Here is a 15,535-nt window from a genome sequence, read left to right as displayed (position 1 = left end):
ATGTAGCTATCGGATTATGGAATGAGGGGAAAGAGGGATGTGAAAAGGAGAGTTAGTTCGGAACATACCGACTTCTTTCACTCCTTTCAGCCACCACCACTGGTCACAGCCTCAGCCATGGCCACTCCAATGATGACCAGAACCGTCTCCTTCATGGGGTGAGGACATGTATCTGTGCCTGTCCCCCACAGGTTAGCTCCTGCTGCCTGCGGTTGTGAATCACCTTATCCTGCAAGAGAGAGTGCAGTGTGTCAGTGAGTGTCTGATGGTTGAATAGCTGGCAGTGACTGCAAGTGTGAGGTGTGTGTGTGAAGTTTGCAGCAATGCTGATTTTGTGAGGGTGAGGTGTGACTATGAATATTAAGTATAAATAGTGATTGATAAAGATTGTTGGTAGGTGAGTGGTGGGGTATGGTGCATTGAGCAGCTGGCAGAATGTGATATTTGAAGATGCATTAACCGACCTTGACCACTTGGGAGAGGTCATTGAATTTCTTTGGGCACTGCACCCAGGTCCTCAGAATGACTCTACTGGCATTGACCTGAACAGCTATCAGTGTCAGAGTTTGTCTGCAGGGCCTCCTGGCTACCGATTGATAGAGGACCTCTTTCCTCCTGTGCATCTCCTGCACCAAGGCCTCCAGTGCTGCATCAGAGAACATTGGAGAGCATTCTCTGCCAGGTTGTGCCATTCCTTTGTTTTTCCTGGTTTAAGGTCACTTGTTTGCAACCAGTTCCAGCATCTGCTGCAGGCAGAATGCACCTCCCCTTGAAATAGCACAGGCCAGCTTAAACTCATGTTAGCCTCTCACCGTTTTGCACCCCCTACTCAGGCATGCAGCCACTCAGCAGCATGTTTCACATTGGCTGCACACTGCAATCATATAAATATTTACCTGCATCAGAAGAAACCGGTGCTGGTTAATGTCACATCACAAACCCCAAGCCCAGGTTTTCAGGTTCTTATGCAACTTTTCTCTAATTATATTGGGAAAGGTGCTGATTGGGGGGGAATTAATTGAGACTCTTAAACATCCCATTGAAAAGAAATGATTATTTTGGTGTGTGTTGAGTATTAATTGATTTTCATGTTGAGAAACCTGGGTGAAGATTCAAGGCTCAGAATGATGACCTCTGGGCAGGAAAGGTCGGGAGACTGTTATTCAGGAACCACAAGGCTAGTTTTAAACCTACAGAAACTGCAGGAAGACAGGAGGCTGAGGAATGTGAAGAGTGGGAATGAATGAATTTGTGCAAGGGGACTTGGTTTTACCAGAAAATGGATGTCAGGAGCAGGGAAGCTGGTTGGACCAAACAACAAAGCCTAATGTTGACAGCTCTAGATGTGAAGAAACCCTTCCTGTAGATATATAATCATCTCCGCCATCCACACGCTCTACAGAGTCTCCTACCATTACTCAGCCTAATATAGTCGCAGCTACACCACATCCTGCTGTCACACTCACTGCTCGGGCTGTGGGTTACAGAACAAGAGAGAGAAATCGCAGTCCTCTCGCACCAGGTCACAGCTGCTCAGGACTTGGCTGGAGGTGTCAGCAGTGGACAGTGAGATTCATCCCTATTAATCACTCACAGTTGGTACCACACTAAAGCACCAAGATGGAACACCAGAAGAATTTCAGGCACAAAATCCTACCACGTTATCTAAATGTGATAACATCAATAGTGTCTCTCGCTGATATCGCCATTTATGCTTGTGACCAAAACCTCAGTGAAACAGAGGAGACGAAGTTAAAAGCTGAGGTGAAATTAGCTTACGAGGAAATTCAAGAGGCGGTGAATGAAGGAAAGGAGATCCAATCTGATGTGGACGATGAGGCCACTGATACTTCGATGGGGTGCAAGGTTCTTCAGGACAAGATAGACAATATGAGAAAGGAGCTGCAGGATGTGGAAAAGGAATTAATATCACAGGAAATTCAAAAAGAGAAGATCAGAGATAAGCTTCGGAATGTCCACGCTGAGCTATTACATGCAACAGAAACTCAGAACACAACTAATGCTCGGAAAGCAGAGAAAGAAACTATTCGCAACGTGGGTATCGGCCTTATTCTCATCCCCTTTATTGGTAAGAGCTTGAAACCTTAAGAAAAAAATTCCTCCTTTTTTCCAGGTCCCTCCACTTGACATTCCGAGTCCCCGAATGTGGAGGGTCTGCTCACTCTAGCCCCTGCTGATAGAGCATGGCTGTCCAACCCGAACCCGACGGGACCTGACAACATGTGACGGGTTCAGGTCGGGTTGGGTCGCATTTCCGGGTCCAGCATTTGGGCCTGGGTTGGGTCAAGCCCGGTCGGACACGCTCCATCACCACCTCTAGTATAGAAAGTTTAAGGTGGCAATTAAAAATGTAATTAAGAGAGCGAAGAGGGGACATGAGAAAACACTGGCGGGCAAAATAAAGGAAAATCCCAAGGCAATTTATAAGTATATTAAGGGCAAGAGGATAACCAGGGAAAGAGTAGGGCCCATTCGGGACCAAAGTGGCAATCTGTGTGTGGAGCCGGAGGACATAGGTGAGGTTTTAAATGATTACTTTTCATCGGTGTTCACTGTGGAGAAGGACAATGTAGGTGCAGAGATCAGGGAGGGGGATTGTGATATACTTGAACAAATTAGCATTGAAAGGGAGGAAGTATTAGCTGTTTTAGTGGGCTTAAAAGTGGATAAATCCCCAGGCCCAGATGAGATGTATCCCAGGCTGTTATGTGAGGCAAGGGAGGAGATAGCAGGGGCTCTGACACAAATTTTCAAATCCTCTCTCTGGCCACAGGAGAGGTGCCAGAGGACTGGAGGACAGCGAATGTGGTGCCATTATTCAAGAAGGGTAGCAGGGATAAACCAGGTAATTACAGGCCAGTGAGTCTAACATCAGTGGTAGGGAAAATATTGGAAAAAATTCTGAGAGACAGGATTAATCTCCACTTGGAGAGGCAGGGATTAATCAGGGATAGTCAGCATGGGTTTGTCAGGGGGAGATCGTGTTGAACTAACTTGATTGAATTTTTCGAGGCAGTGACCAGATGTGTAGATGAGGGTAAAGCAGTTGATGTAGTCTACATGGACTTCAGTAAGGCTTTTGATAAGGTCCCGCATGGGAGATTAGTTAAGAAGGTAAGAGACAATGGGATCCAGGGCAATTTGGCAAATTGGATCCAAAATTGACTTAGTGGCAGGAGGCAGAGGGTGATGGTCGAGGGTTGTTTTTGCGAGTGGAAGCCTGTGACCAGTGGTGTACCACAGGGATCGGTGCTGGGACCCTTGCTGTTTGTACTGTACATTAATGATTTAGAGGTGAATATAGGAGGTATGATCAGTAAGTTCGCAGATGACACGAAAATTGGTGGTGTCGTAAATAGTGAGGAGGAAATCCTTAGATTACAGGACGATATAGATGGGCTGGTAAGATGGGTGGAGCAGTGGCAAATGGAATTTAATCCTGAGAAGTGTGAGGTAATGCATTTTGGGAGGACTAACAAGGCAAGGGAATATACAATGGATGGTAGGACACTAGGAAGTACAGAAAGTCAGAGGGACCTTGGTGTACTTGTGCATAGATCACTGAAGGTAGCAGCACAGGTAGATAAGGTGGTTAGGAAGGCATATGGGATACTTGCCTTTATTAGCCGAGGCATAGAATATAAGAGCAGGGAGGTTATGATGGAGCTGTATAAAACGCTGGTTAGGCCACAGCTGGAGTAGTGTGTACAGTTCTGGTCACCACACTACAGGAAGGATGTGATTGCACTGGAGAGGGTGCAGAGGAGATTCACCAGGATGTTGCCTGGGCTGGAGCATTTCAGCTATGAAGAGAGACTGAAAAGGCTAGGGTTGTTTTCCTTAGAACAGAGAAGGCTGAGGGGGACATGATTGAGGTATACAAAATTATGAGGGGCATAGATAGGGTAGATAGGAAGAGACTTTTTCTCTTAGCAGAGGGGTCAAGAACCAGGGGGCATAGATTTAGGGTAAGGGGCAGGAGGTTCAGAGGGGATTTGAGGAAAAGTCTTTTTACCCAGAGGGTGGTTGGAATCTGGAACACACTGCCTGAAGGGGTGGTAGAGGTAGGAACCCTCACAACGTTTAAGAAGTATTTACATGAGCACTTGAAACACCATAGCATACAAGGCTACGGGCCAAGTGCTGGAAAATGGGATCAGAACAGTTGGGTGCTGTATGGCAGGAATAGACACGATGGGCCGAAGGGCCTGTTTCTGTGCTGTGTAACTCGATGACAAGGTAAGTGGCTCCAAAGTTAATTTAATTTTTGGACTGGAAATGTGGATTTCTAATAGTTATTTTGAGCTTGTTCAGATCAGCAACAAAGTGAAAAATGGAAGGTCGGTTAACTGATGGTCGGGCACGGGAAAAAATGAAAGGACTCAGGTCAGGTCGGGTCGGGCTCGGGATGGATGTGGTTCAGTCGGGCTCGGCTCGGGTTTCATTTGCAGACCCAAGCAGGCCTTTACCTGCTGGGGTCACTCACATAGAGCTTTGGGGATAGGGGGGAGAGCAGCAAATGCACAATCCCCCCACTACCCCCGTCTGTCCCATGTTAATTCTAACACACTTCACAACTCAGGTGGGTGGGGAATATCAATGATAGAGGATACTGAAACTAGACCATGGCAAGGCATTACATCGTGAGTACCAAGGAGAGGAGTGAGTGTGAGGCCAGTTACTGAGGGAGAGTGAGGGTGAGACCGGTTACTGAGGGAGAGTGAGTGTGAGACTGGTTACTGAGGGAGAGTGAGGGTGAGACAGGTTACTGAGGGAAAGTGAGTGTGAGACAGGTTACTGAGGGAGTGAGTGTGAGACCAGTTACTGAGGGAGATTGAGTGTGAGACCGCTCACTGAGGGAATGAGTGTGAGACTGGTCACTGAGGGAGTGAGTGTGAGACTATTTACTGAGGGAGTGAATGTGAGACCGGTCACTGAGGGAGAGTGAGTGTGAGACCGGTCACTGAGGGAGTGAGTGTGAGACCGGTTACTGAGGGAGAGGGAGCGTGAGACTGGTTACTGAGGGAGAGTGAGCGTGAGACTGGTTACTGAGGGAGAGTGAGTGTGAGAACGGTTACTGAGGGAGAGTGAGGGTGAGACCGGTCAGTGAAGGAGGGTGTGAGACCAGTCAGTGAGGGAGTGTTTGTGAGACTGGTCAGTGAGGGAGAGTGAGTGTGAGACTGGTTACTGAGGGAGAGTGAGTGTGAGACCGGTTACTGAGGGAGAGTGAGTGTGAGATCGGTTACTGAGGGAGAGTGAGTGTGAGACCGGTTCATGAGGGAGAGGGAGCGTGAGACTGGTTACTGAGGGAGAGTGAGCGTGAGACTGGTTACTGAGGGAGAGTGAGTGTGAGAACGGTTACTGAGGGAGAGTGAGTGTGAGATCGGTTACTGAGGGAGAGTGAGTGTGAGAACGGTTACTGAGGGAGAGTGAGTGTGAGATCGGTTACTGAGGGAGAGTGAGTGTGAGAACGGTTACTGAGGGAGAGTGAGTCTGAGATCGGTTACTGAGGGAGAGCGAGTGTGAGAACGGTTACTGAGGGAGAGTGAGCGTGAGACTGGTTACTGAGGGAGAGTGAGCGTGAGACTGGTTACTGAGGGAGAGTGAGTGTGAGACTGTTTACTGAGGGAGAGTGTGTGTGAGACCGGTTACTGAGGGAGAATGAGTGTGAGACCGGCTACTGAGGGAGAGCGAGTGTGAGACTGGTTACTGAGGGAGAGTGAGTGTGAGACCGCTCACTGAGGGAGTGAGTGTGAGACTGGTCACTGAGGGAGAGTGAGTGTGAGACTGGTTACTGAGGGAGAGTGAGTGTGAGACCGCTCACTGAGGGAGTGAGTGTGAGACCGGTTACTGAGGGAGAGCGAGTGTGAGATTGGTCACTGAGGGAGAGTGAGTGTGAGACTGGTTACTGAGGGAGAGTGAGTGTGAGACCGGTCACTGAGGGTGTGAGTGTGAGACCGGTCACTGAGGGAGAGTGAGTGTGAGACTATTTACTGAGGGAGTGAGTGTGAGACCGGTCACTGAGGGAGTGAGTGTGAGACTGTTTACTGAGGGAGTGAGTGTGAGACTGTTTACTGAGGGAGTGAGTGTGAAACCGGTCACTGAGGGCGTGAGTGTGAGACTCTTTACTGATGGAGAGTGAGTGTGAGACCGGTCACTGAGGGCGTGAGTGTGAGACTGTTTACTGATGGAGAGTGAGTGTGAGACCGGTCACTGAGGGAGAGTGAGTGTGAGACTGTTTACTGATGGAGAATGAGTGTGAGACCGGTCACTGATGGAGAGTGAGTGTGAGACCGGTCACTGAGGGCGTGAGTGTGAGACTGTTTACTGATGGAGAGTGAGTGTGAGACCGGTCACTGAGGGAGAGTGAGTGTGAGACTATTTACTGAGGGAGAGTGAGTGTGAGACCGGTCACTGAGGGAGTGAATGTGAATTGGCTTCGCCCCTCGACCACCAACTTTGCAGAGATAGTTCGTAGGGCAACGGCCTTTGGGAATCGGGTAATGACATCCATGATGGTGAGGAGATACTGGTGGACCTCCCCGCCCCCCCACCACACTGGTTTTCGGGAGGGTCCCACACAGTCCACCAGCACTCAGCTGAAGGGTTCCCCAAAAGTGGGGATGGAATCAGGGGAGCAGGTTTTATTGCAGATTGGGGCTTCCCCACCACCTGGCAAGTGTGGCAGATTTTACAGAATTCCACCACATCTTTCTGGAGTTGTGGCCAGTCAAAATGCCACTTTATGCGGGCTTGGTTTTTCCGTACCCCGACATGTACAGTCATGGGATGCTCGTGGGCCAGTCTTAGTATTTCTTTTGGTACCTCGGGGGCACCACTATTTGATGAACTACTGTCCACTCCTTGACATCTGTTCTATGAGGGGGTGTCTAGGGGTCCCTTTAAGCCTTCACCTGGTCTTACTGTAACAGGGTTTTGTGTTAAACACACTGTGTTTTAGCTCCCCCTTGGTGAATCCTTGTTCACTGCTTTCCAATTATAAAACAAATAAATGAGCACAAACAGGCTTTCTTAGGTTTATAGAAGAAAAGTGAAATTTATTAAAACTTAAACTCTAATTCAGTTAATAGTGGGTATCTGGAATGAGCTGCCTGAGGAGGTGGTGGAGGAAGGAACAGTAGTGACATTTAAGAGGCATCTGGGCAGATACTTGAATGAGCAAAGCATAGAGGGATATGGAATTAATGCAGGCAGGTGGGATTAGTATAGATAGGCATTATGGTCGGCATGGACATGGTGGGCCGAAGGGCCTGTTTCTACGCTGTACGACTGTATGACTCTTTGAGACTGTTTACTGAGGGAGTGAGTGTGAGACCGGTCAATGAGGGAGTGAGTGTGAGACTGTTTACTGAGGGAGTGAGTGTGAGACCGGTCACTGAGGGAGTGAGTGTGAGACCGGTCACTGAGGGAGAGTGAGTGTGAGACCGGTCACTGAGGGAGTGAGTGTGAGACTGTTTACTGAGGGAGAGTGAGTGTGAGATTATTTACTGAGGGAGTGAGTGTGAGACCGGTTCATGAGGGACAGTGAGTGTGAGACTGGTTACTGAGGGAGAGTGAGTGTGAGACCGGTTACTGAGGGAGAGTGAGTGTGAGACCGGTTCATGAGGGAGAGTGAGCGTGAGACTGGTTACTGAGGGAGAGTGAGTGTGAGATCGGTTACTGAGGGAGAGTGAGTGTGAGATCGGTTACTGAGGGAGAGTGAGTGTGAGACTGTTTACTGAGGGAGAGTGTGTGTGAGACCGGTTACTGAGGGAGAATGAGTGTGAGACTGGTTACTGAGGGAGAGTGTGTGTGAGACCGGTTACTGAGGGAGAGTGTGTGAGACTGGTTACTGAGGGAGAGTGAGTGTGAGACCGGTTACTGAGGGAGAGTGAGTGTGAGACCGCTCACTGAGGGAATGAGTGTGAGACTGGTCACTGAGGGAGTGAGTGTGAGACTATTTACTGAGGGAGTGAATGTGAGACCGGTCACTGAGGGAGAGTGAGTGTGAGACCGGTCACTGAGGGAGTGAGTGTGAGACCGGTTACTGAGGGAGAGGGAGCGTGAGACTGGTTACTGAGGGAGAGTGAGCGTGAGACTGGTTACTGAGGGAGAGTGAGTGTGAGAACGGTTACTGAGGGAGAGTGAGGGTGAGACCGGTCAGTGAAGGAGGGTGTGAGACCAGTCAGTGAGGGAGTGTTTGTGAGACTGGTCAGTGAGGGAGAGTGAGTGTGAGACTGGTTACTGAGGGAGAGTGAGTGTGAGACCGGTTACTGAGGGAGAGTGAGTGTGAGATCGGTTACTGAGGGAGAGTGAGTGTGAGACCGGTTCATGAGGGAGAGGGAGCGTGAGACTGGTTACTGAGGGAGAGTGAGCGTGAGACTGGTTACTGAGGGAGAGTGAGTGTGAGACCGGTTACTGAGGGAGAGTGAGTGTGAGACCGGTTCATGAGGGAGAGTGAGCGTGAGACTGGTTACTGAGGGAGAGTGAGTGTGAGATCGGTTACTGAGGGAGAGTGAGTGTGAGATCGGTTACTGAGGGAGAGTGAGTGTGAGACTGTTTACTGAGGGAGAGTGTGTGTGAGACCGGTTACTGAGGGAGAATGAGTGTGAGACTGGTTACTGAGGGAGAGTGTGTGTGAGACCGGTTACTGAGGGAGAGTGTGTGAGACTGGTTACTGAGGGAGAGTGAGTGTGAGACCGGTTACTGAGGGAGAGTGAGTGTGAGACCGCTCACTGAGGGAATGAGTGTGAGACTGGTCACTGAGGGAGTGAGTGTGAGACTATTTACTGAGGGAGTGAATGTGAGACCGGTCACTGAGGGAGAGTGAGTGTGAGACCGGTCACTGAGGGAGTGAGTGTGAGACCGGTTACTGAGGGAGAGGGAGCGTGAGACTGGTTACTGAGGGAGAGTGAGCGTGAGACTGGTTACTGAGGGAGAGTGAGTGTGAGAACGGTTACTGAGGGAGAGTGAGGGTGAGACCGGTCAGTGAAGGAGGGTGTGAGACCAGTCAGTGAGGGAGTGTTTGTGAGACTGGTCAGTGAGGGAGAGTGAGTGTGAGACTGGTTACTGAGGGAGAGTGAGTGTGAGACCGGTTACTGAGGGAGAGTGAGTGTGAGATCGGTTACTGAGGGAGAGTGAGTGTGAGACCGGTTCATGAGGGAGAGGGAGCGTGAGACTGGTTACTGAGGGAGAGTGAGCGTGAGACTGGTTACTGAGGGAGAGTGAGTGTGAGAACGGTTACTGAGGGAGAGTGAGTGTGAGACTGGTTACTGAGGGAGAGTGAGTGTGAGAACGGTTACTGAGGGAGAGTGAGTGTGAGATCGGTTACTGAGGGAGAGTGAGTGTGAGAACGGTTACTGAGGGAGAGTGAGTCTGAGATCGGTTACTGAGGGAGAGCGAGTGTGAGAACGGTTACTGAGGGAGAGTGAGCGTGAGACTGGTTACTGAGGGAGAGTGAGCGTGAGACTGGTTACTGAGGGAGAGTGAGTGTGAGACTGTTTACTGAGGGAGAGTGTGTGTGAGACCGGTTACTGAGGGAGAATGAGTGTGAGACCGGCTACTGAGGGAGAGCGAGTGTGAGACTGGTTACTGAGGGAGAGTGAGTGTGAGACCGCTCACTGAGGGAGTGAGTGTGAGACTGGTCACTGAGGGAGAGTGAGTGTGAGACTGGTTACTGAGGGAGAGTGAGTGTGAGACTGGTTACTGAGGGAGAGTGAGTGTGAGACCGCTCACTGAGGGAGTGAGTGTGAGACCGGTTACTGAGGGAGAGCGAGTGTGAGATTGGTTACTGAGGGAGAGTGACTGTGAGACTATTTACTGAGGGAGAGTGAGTGTGAGACTGGTTACTGAGGGAGAGTGAGTGTGAGACCGCTCACTGAGGGAGTGAGTGTGAGACCGGTTACTGAGGGAGAGCGAGTGTGAGATTGGTCACTGAGGGAGAGTGAGTGTGAGACTGGTTACTGAGGGAGAGTGAGTGTGAGACCGGTCACTGAGGGTGTGAGTGTGAGACCGGTCACTGAGGGAGAGTGAGTGTGAGACTATTTACTGAGGGAGTGAGTGTGAGACCGGTCACTGAGGGAGTGAGTGTGAGACTGTTTACTGAGGGAGTGAGTGTGAGACTGTTTACTGAGGGAGTGAGTGTGAAACCGGTCACTGAGGGCGTGAGTGTGAGACTCTTTACTGATGGAGAGTGAGTGTGAGACCGGTCACTGAGGGAGAGTGAGTGTGAGACTGTTTACTGATGGAGAATGAGTGTGAGACCGGTCACTGAGGGAGAGTGAGTGTGAGACCGGTCACTGAGGGCGTGAGTGTGAGACTGTTTACTGATGGAGAGTGAGTGTGAGACTATTTACTGAGGGAGAGTGAGTGTGAGACCGGTCACTGAGGGAGTGAGTGTGAGACTGTTTACTGATGGAGAGTGAGTGTGAGACCGGTCACTGAGGGAGTGAGTGTGAATTGGCTTCGCCCCTCGACCACCAACTTTGCAGAGATAGTTCGTAGGGCAACGGCCTTTGGGAATCGGGTAATGACATCCATGATGGTGAGGAGATACTGGTGGACCTCCCCCCCCCCCCCACCACACTGGTTTTCGGGAGGGTCCCACACAGTCCACCAGCACTCAGCTGAAGGGTTCCCCAAAAGTGGGGATGGAATCAGGGGAGCAGGTTTTATTGCAGATTGGGGCTTCCCCACCACCTGGCAAGTGTGGCAGATTTTACAGAATTCCACCACATCTTTCTGGAGTTGTGGCCAGTCAAAATGCCACTTTATGCGGGTTTGGTTTTTCCGTACCCCGACATGTACAGTCATGGGAAGCTCGTGGGCCAGTCTTAGTATTTCTTTTGGTACCTCGGGGGCACCACTATTTGATGAACTACTGTCCACTCCTTGACATCTGTTCTATGAGGGGGTGTCTAGGGGTCCCTTTAAGCCTTCACCTGGTCTTACTGTAACAGGGTTTTGTGTTAAACACACTGTGTTTTAGCTCCCCCTTGGTGAATCCTTGTTCACTGCTTTCCAATTATAAAACAAATAAATGAGCACAAACAGGCTTTCTTAGGTTTATAGAAGAAAAGTGAAATTTATTAAAACTTAAACTCTAATTCAGTTAATAGTGGGTATCTGGAATGAGCTGCCTGAGGAGGTGGTGGAGGAAGGAACAGTAGTGACATTTAAGAGGCATCTGGGCAGATACTTGAATGAGCAAAGCATAGAGGGATATGGAATTAATGCAGGCAGGTGGGATTAGTATAGATAGGCATTATGGTCGGCATGGACATGGTGGGCCGAAGGGCCTGTTTCTACGCTGTACGACTGTATGACTCTTTGAGACTGTTTACTGAGGGAGTGAGTGTGAGACCGGTCACTGAGGGAGTGTGTGAGACTGTTTACTGAGGGAGTGAGTGTGAGACCGGTCACTGAGGGAGTGAGTGTGAGACTGTTTACTGAGGGAGAGTGAGTGTGAGACCGGTCACTGAGGGAGTGAGTGTGAGACCGGTCACTGAGGGAGAGTGAGTGTGAGACCGGTCACTGAGGGAGTGAGTGTGAGACTGTTTACTGAGGGAGAGTGAGTGTGAGATTATTTACTGAGGGAGTGAGTGTGAGACCGGTCACTGAGGGAGTGAGTGTGAGACCGGTCACTGAGGGAGAGTGAGTGTGAGACCGGTCACTGAGGGAGTGAGTGTGAGACCGGTCACTGAGGGAGAGTGAGTGTGAGACCGGTCACTGAGGGAGTGAGTGTGAGACCGGTCACTGAGGGAGTGAGTGTGAGACTATTTACTGAGGGAGTGAGTGTGAGACCGGTCACTGAGGGAGAGTGAGTGTGAGACCGGTCACTGAGGGAGTGAGTGTGAGACCGGTCACTGAGGGTTATGTGTTGTGTGATGGAGATTACTTTGTTCTAATGGACTCTGTGACTCCTTGGCTGATTCTTTTGAAATTTTGTGGACTGTGTCTCTGAGAGGAGGAACTGCCTCGTTAGAGCTTGTGGGGAAATCAGTCATGATTTCTGGGAGATTTCCTAACTCTCTGTGTGATGACAGCAGCAAAATAATTGTAGACAAATTTCAGCTTCTGAGAACAGAAACTGCTTGATAAACAGAATGTGGAACTTCAGTGATGTGAGGAGATGTTCAGGAAGAGAGAGTCTGCAAATAACACCCAGCACTTAAACTTCCTGTGTGATGCAGAACAGTCAGCTCTGTCCTACAGAGAGAGGCCTCATCACAGAAACACTGTCCTCAGCACAGAAACACAGGCCTCGGCGCAGAAATACAGGCCTTAACCAGAAACACAGGCCTTAGCACAGAAACACAGGCCTGAGCACAGAAAAACAGGCCTTCACCAGAATCACAAGCCTTCACCAGAAACACGGCCTTAGCACAGAAACACAGGCCTTAACCTGAAACACAGGCCTTAATCAGAAACACTGGCCTTAACCAGAAACACATGCCTTAACCAGAAACACTGGCCTTAGCACAGAAACACAGGCCTTAACCAGAAACACTGGCCTTTGCACAGAAACACAGGCCTCAACACAGAAACACAGGCCTTAGCACAGAAACACAGGCCTCGGCGCAGAAATACAGGCCTTAACCAGAAACACAGGCCTCAGCACAGAAACACAGGCCTTAGCACAGAAACACTGGCCTCAGCACAGAAAAACAGGCCTTCACCAGAATCACAAGCCTTCACTAGAAACACTGGCCTTAGCACAGAAACACTGGCCTCAGCACAGAAACACAGGCTTTAGCACAGAAACACCAGCCTTAACACAGAAACACCGACCTTAGCACAGAAACACTGGCCTCAGCACAGAAACACAGGCCTTAGCACAGAAACACAGGGCTTAACCTGAAACACAGGCCTTAACCAGAAACACTGGCCTTAACCAGAAACACTGGCCTTAGCACAGAAACACAGGCCTTAACCAGAAACACTGGCCTTTGCACAGAAACACAGGCCTCAACACAGAAACACAGGCCTTAGCACAGAAACACAGGCCTTAACCAGAAACACAGGCCTTATCACAGAAACACAGGCCTTAACCAGAAACACTGGCCTTTGCACAGAAACACAGGCCTCAACACAGAAACACAGGCCTTAGCACAGAAACACTGGCCTTAACCAGAAACACTGGCCTTAGCACAGAAACACAGGCCTTAACCAGAAACACTGGCCTTTGCACAGAAACACAGGCCTCAACACAGAAACACAGGCCTTAGCACAGAAACACAGGCCTTAACCAGAAACACAGGCCTTATCACAGAAACACAGGCCTTAACCAGATACACCAGCTTTAACCAAAAACGCAGTCCTCTGCACCAAAAGACAGGCCTTAGCACAGAAACACAGGCCTTAACCTGAAACACAGGCCTTAACCAGAAACACAGGCCTTAACCAGAAACACTGGCCTTAGCACAGAAACATGGCCTCAGCACAGAAACACAGGCCTTAGCACAGAAACACCGGCCTTAGCACAGAAACATTGGCCTCAGCACAGAAACATAGGCCTTAGCACAGAAACACCGGCTTTAGCACAGAAACATTGGCCTCAGCACAGAAACACAGGCCTTAGCACAGAAACACATGCCTTAACCAGAAACACTGGCCTTAACCAGAAGCACAGGCCTTAACCAGAAACACTGGCCTTAACCAGAAACACAGGCTTTAGCACAGAAACACAGGCCTTAACCAGAAACACAGGCCTTTGCACAGAAACACAGGCCTCAACACAGAAACACAGGCCTTAGCACAGAAACACAGGCCTTAACCAGAAACACAGGCCTTATCACAGAAACACAGGCCTTAACCAGATACACCGGCTTTAACCAGAAACACAGTCTTCAGCACAGAAAGACAGGCCTTAGCACAGAAACACAGGCCTTAACCAGAAACACTGGCCTTAACCAGAAGCACAGGCCTTAACCAGAAACACTGGCCTTAACCAGAAACACAAGCCTTAGCACAGAAACACAGGCCTTAACCAGAAACACTGGCCTTATCACAGAAACACAGGCCTTAACCAGATACACCGGCTTTAACCAGAAACACAGTCCTCAGCACCGAAACACAGGCCTTAGCACAGAAACACAGACCTTAACCAGATACACCGGCTTTAACCAGAAACACAGTCCTCAGCACCGAAACACTGGCCTCAGCACAGAAACACAGGCCGTAGCACAGAAACACTGGCTTCTCATTCACTCACCATGTCATTTATTTGTTGTTTTCATTCTCTCCACTAGGAATCCCGTTGATTCTCAGTACTTCCAAAGAAATTAAGCGTTTTCAGAATCTGATTGATGAAACAACAGGAAAGAAGGGGCAGTTGGAGAAGGAATGTGATCATCAGAAGGAGAACCTGGATAAGTGCTACAACAAGATAACAGAACTGAAGCAAAAGAGAGTGGAAAGTGAGAGTCTGCGGAAGAAGGAAAAGGAATTGGTGATCCAGAAGGCAGAGGTCACTGAGCTATTTGACGCAAAGGGAAAGGTGTTTGATAATCTGAGTTACCTCAGTAATCTGCAGGGTAAACTGCAGGTGTTGTACAGTCAGTGCAGTGACGAGACCTTTTATGGGATGACAGTAATCAAAGACCTTCTGCTGAAAATCTTCACCCTCATCCAAAAGGAGAGCTTTAATCAGGAGCTGCTGTGTGATTCCCGCGTTCTCAGTAAGCTCAATGAGCTGGATGAGAAAACCTCAAAGTTTAAAAACATTCAGAACATATAGAGAAATACAGAATGGGGACTGGCGAGGGCAAATAAATCAGCAAAAGGGTCGGTATTTGGGCATTTCTAATTCCCCCCACCCCCCCCCCAGGTATTTCCCCCTTCTCCAGGGAATTCCCAAATCCCATCTGCTCTGTAATCCAGTTACATAAAAACATAAGATCATAGGAATTAGGAGCAGGAGGAAGCTGTTCCACCATCCAGTGAGATCAGAGCTGATCTTCTATCTCAACACGATACTCCAGTTCAGTCTGCCCAGTCAGAGCAGCTTTATGTTTCCAGTCTAAACTCTATGACAGAGACAAGCATGTTCCAGTGAGTAAGATCCTTATTTCCAGCTATTATTGGAACATCAACTTGAATGTATAAGAATAAAGATCAAAAATGTTGAGTAAACGAAATAAAATTATTTGAATGTTTCTGCACCTCTCCTTTTAGCACCTCTTGTTGTATTTTACTGTATTCAATTTCTAAATGCCTCAAAGCAGAAAATGTGAGGGGGTTAAGCAGGGGATTAAAGGCCTGAGTACCTGCAGAGACTGCCAGTGTAGGTGTAGGGCCTCACTCTGCCAGGATTACCTAGCGAGTGGGATGAAACATCTCCTGTTGGGGAGACACACAGTGGCACAGGAGTTACAAATTACAGCAGAATGTTTGCATCCCAAGGTTTGACTTCTCACTTTCTACATCGATGTCCTTGATTGGCCATTAGCCGCCACTGTTTACACTGCATTTCCAGGTCTGCACTGTGTGAGCTCTTAACCCTTTCGTATCCACA

The 15,535-nt window shown here is 49.2% G+C and overlaps 1 protein-coding gene across 1 annotated transcript; it reads left to right on the top strand.

The window, feature by feature from the left end:
* The first annotated feature begins 1,419 nt into the window (after positions 1-1,419).
* On the top strand, positions 1,420-15,176 carry LOC137359977 (uncharacterized). The gene is made up of 2 exons (XM_068025568.1): positions 1,420-2,089; positions 14,271-15,176. Exons 1-2 carry the CDS (start codon positions 1,621-1,623, stop codon positions 14,756-14,758), a joined length of 957 nt encoding a protein of 318 aa, XP_067881669.1. The 5' UTR covers positions 1,420-1,620; the 3' UTR covers positions 14,759-15,176.
* Positions 15,177-15,535: the final 359 nt, after the last annotated feature.

This window comes from Heterodontus francisci, unplaced genomic scaffold (genome assembly GCF_036365525.1).
Source record: "Heterodontus francisci isolate sHetFra1 unplaced genomic scaffold, sHetFra1.hap1 HAP1_SCAFFOLD_410, whole genome shotgun sequence".
In the NCBI taxonomy this organism is placed as follows: Eukaryota; Metazoa; Chordata; class Chondrichthyes; order Heterodontiformes; family Heterodontidae; genus Heterodontus; species Heterodontus francisci.
This window is presented reverse-complemented; position numbering and strand designations above follow the sequence as displayed.

Excerpts from the sequence above, each read along its gene's own strand:
- LOC137359977 (XM_068025568.1), top strand. The coding sequence starts at position 1,621 with ATGGAACACCAGAAGAATTTCAGGCACAAAATCCTACCACGTTATCTA. Across the intron at positions 2,090-14,270 it reads TATTCTCATCCCCTTTATTG|GAATCCCGTTGATTCTCAGT; the intron begins GTAAGAGCTTGA and ends TCTCTCCACTAG.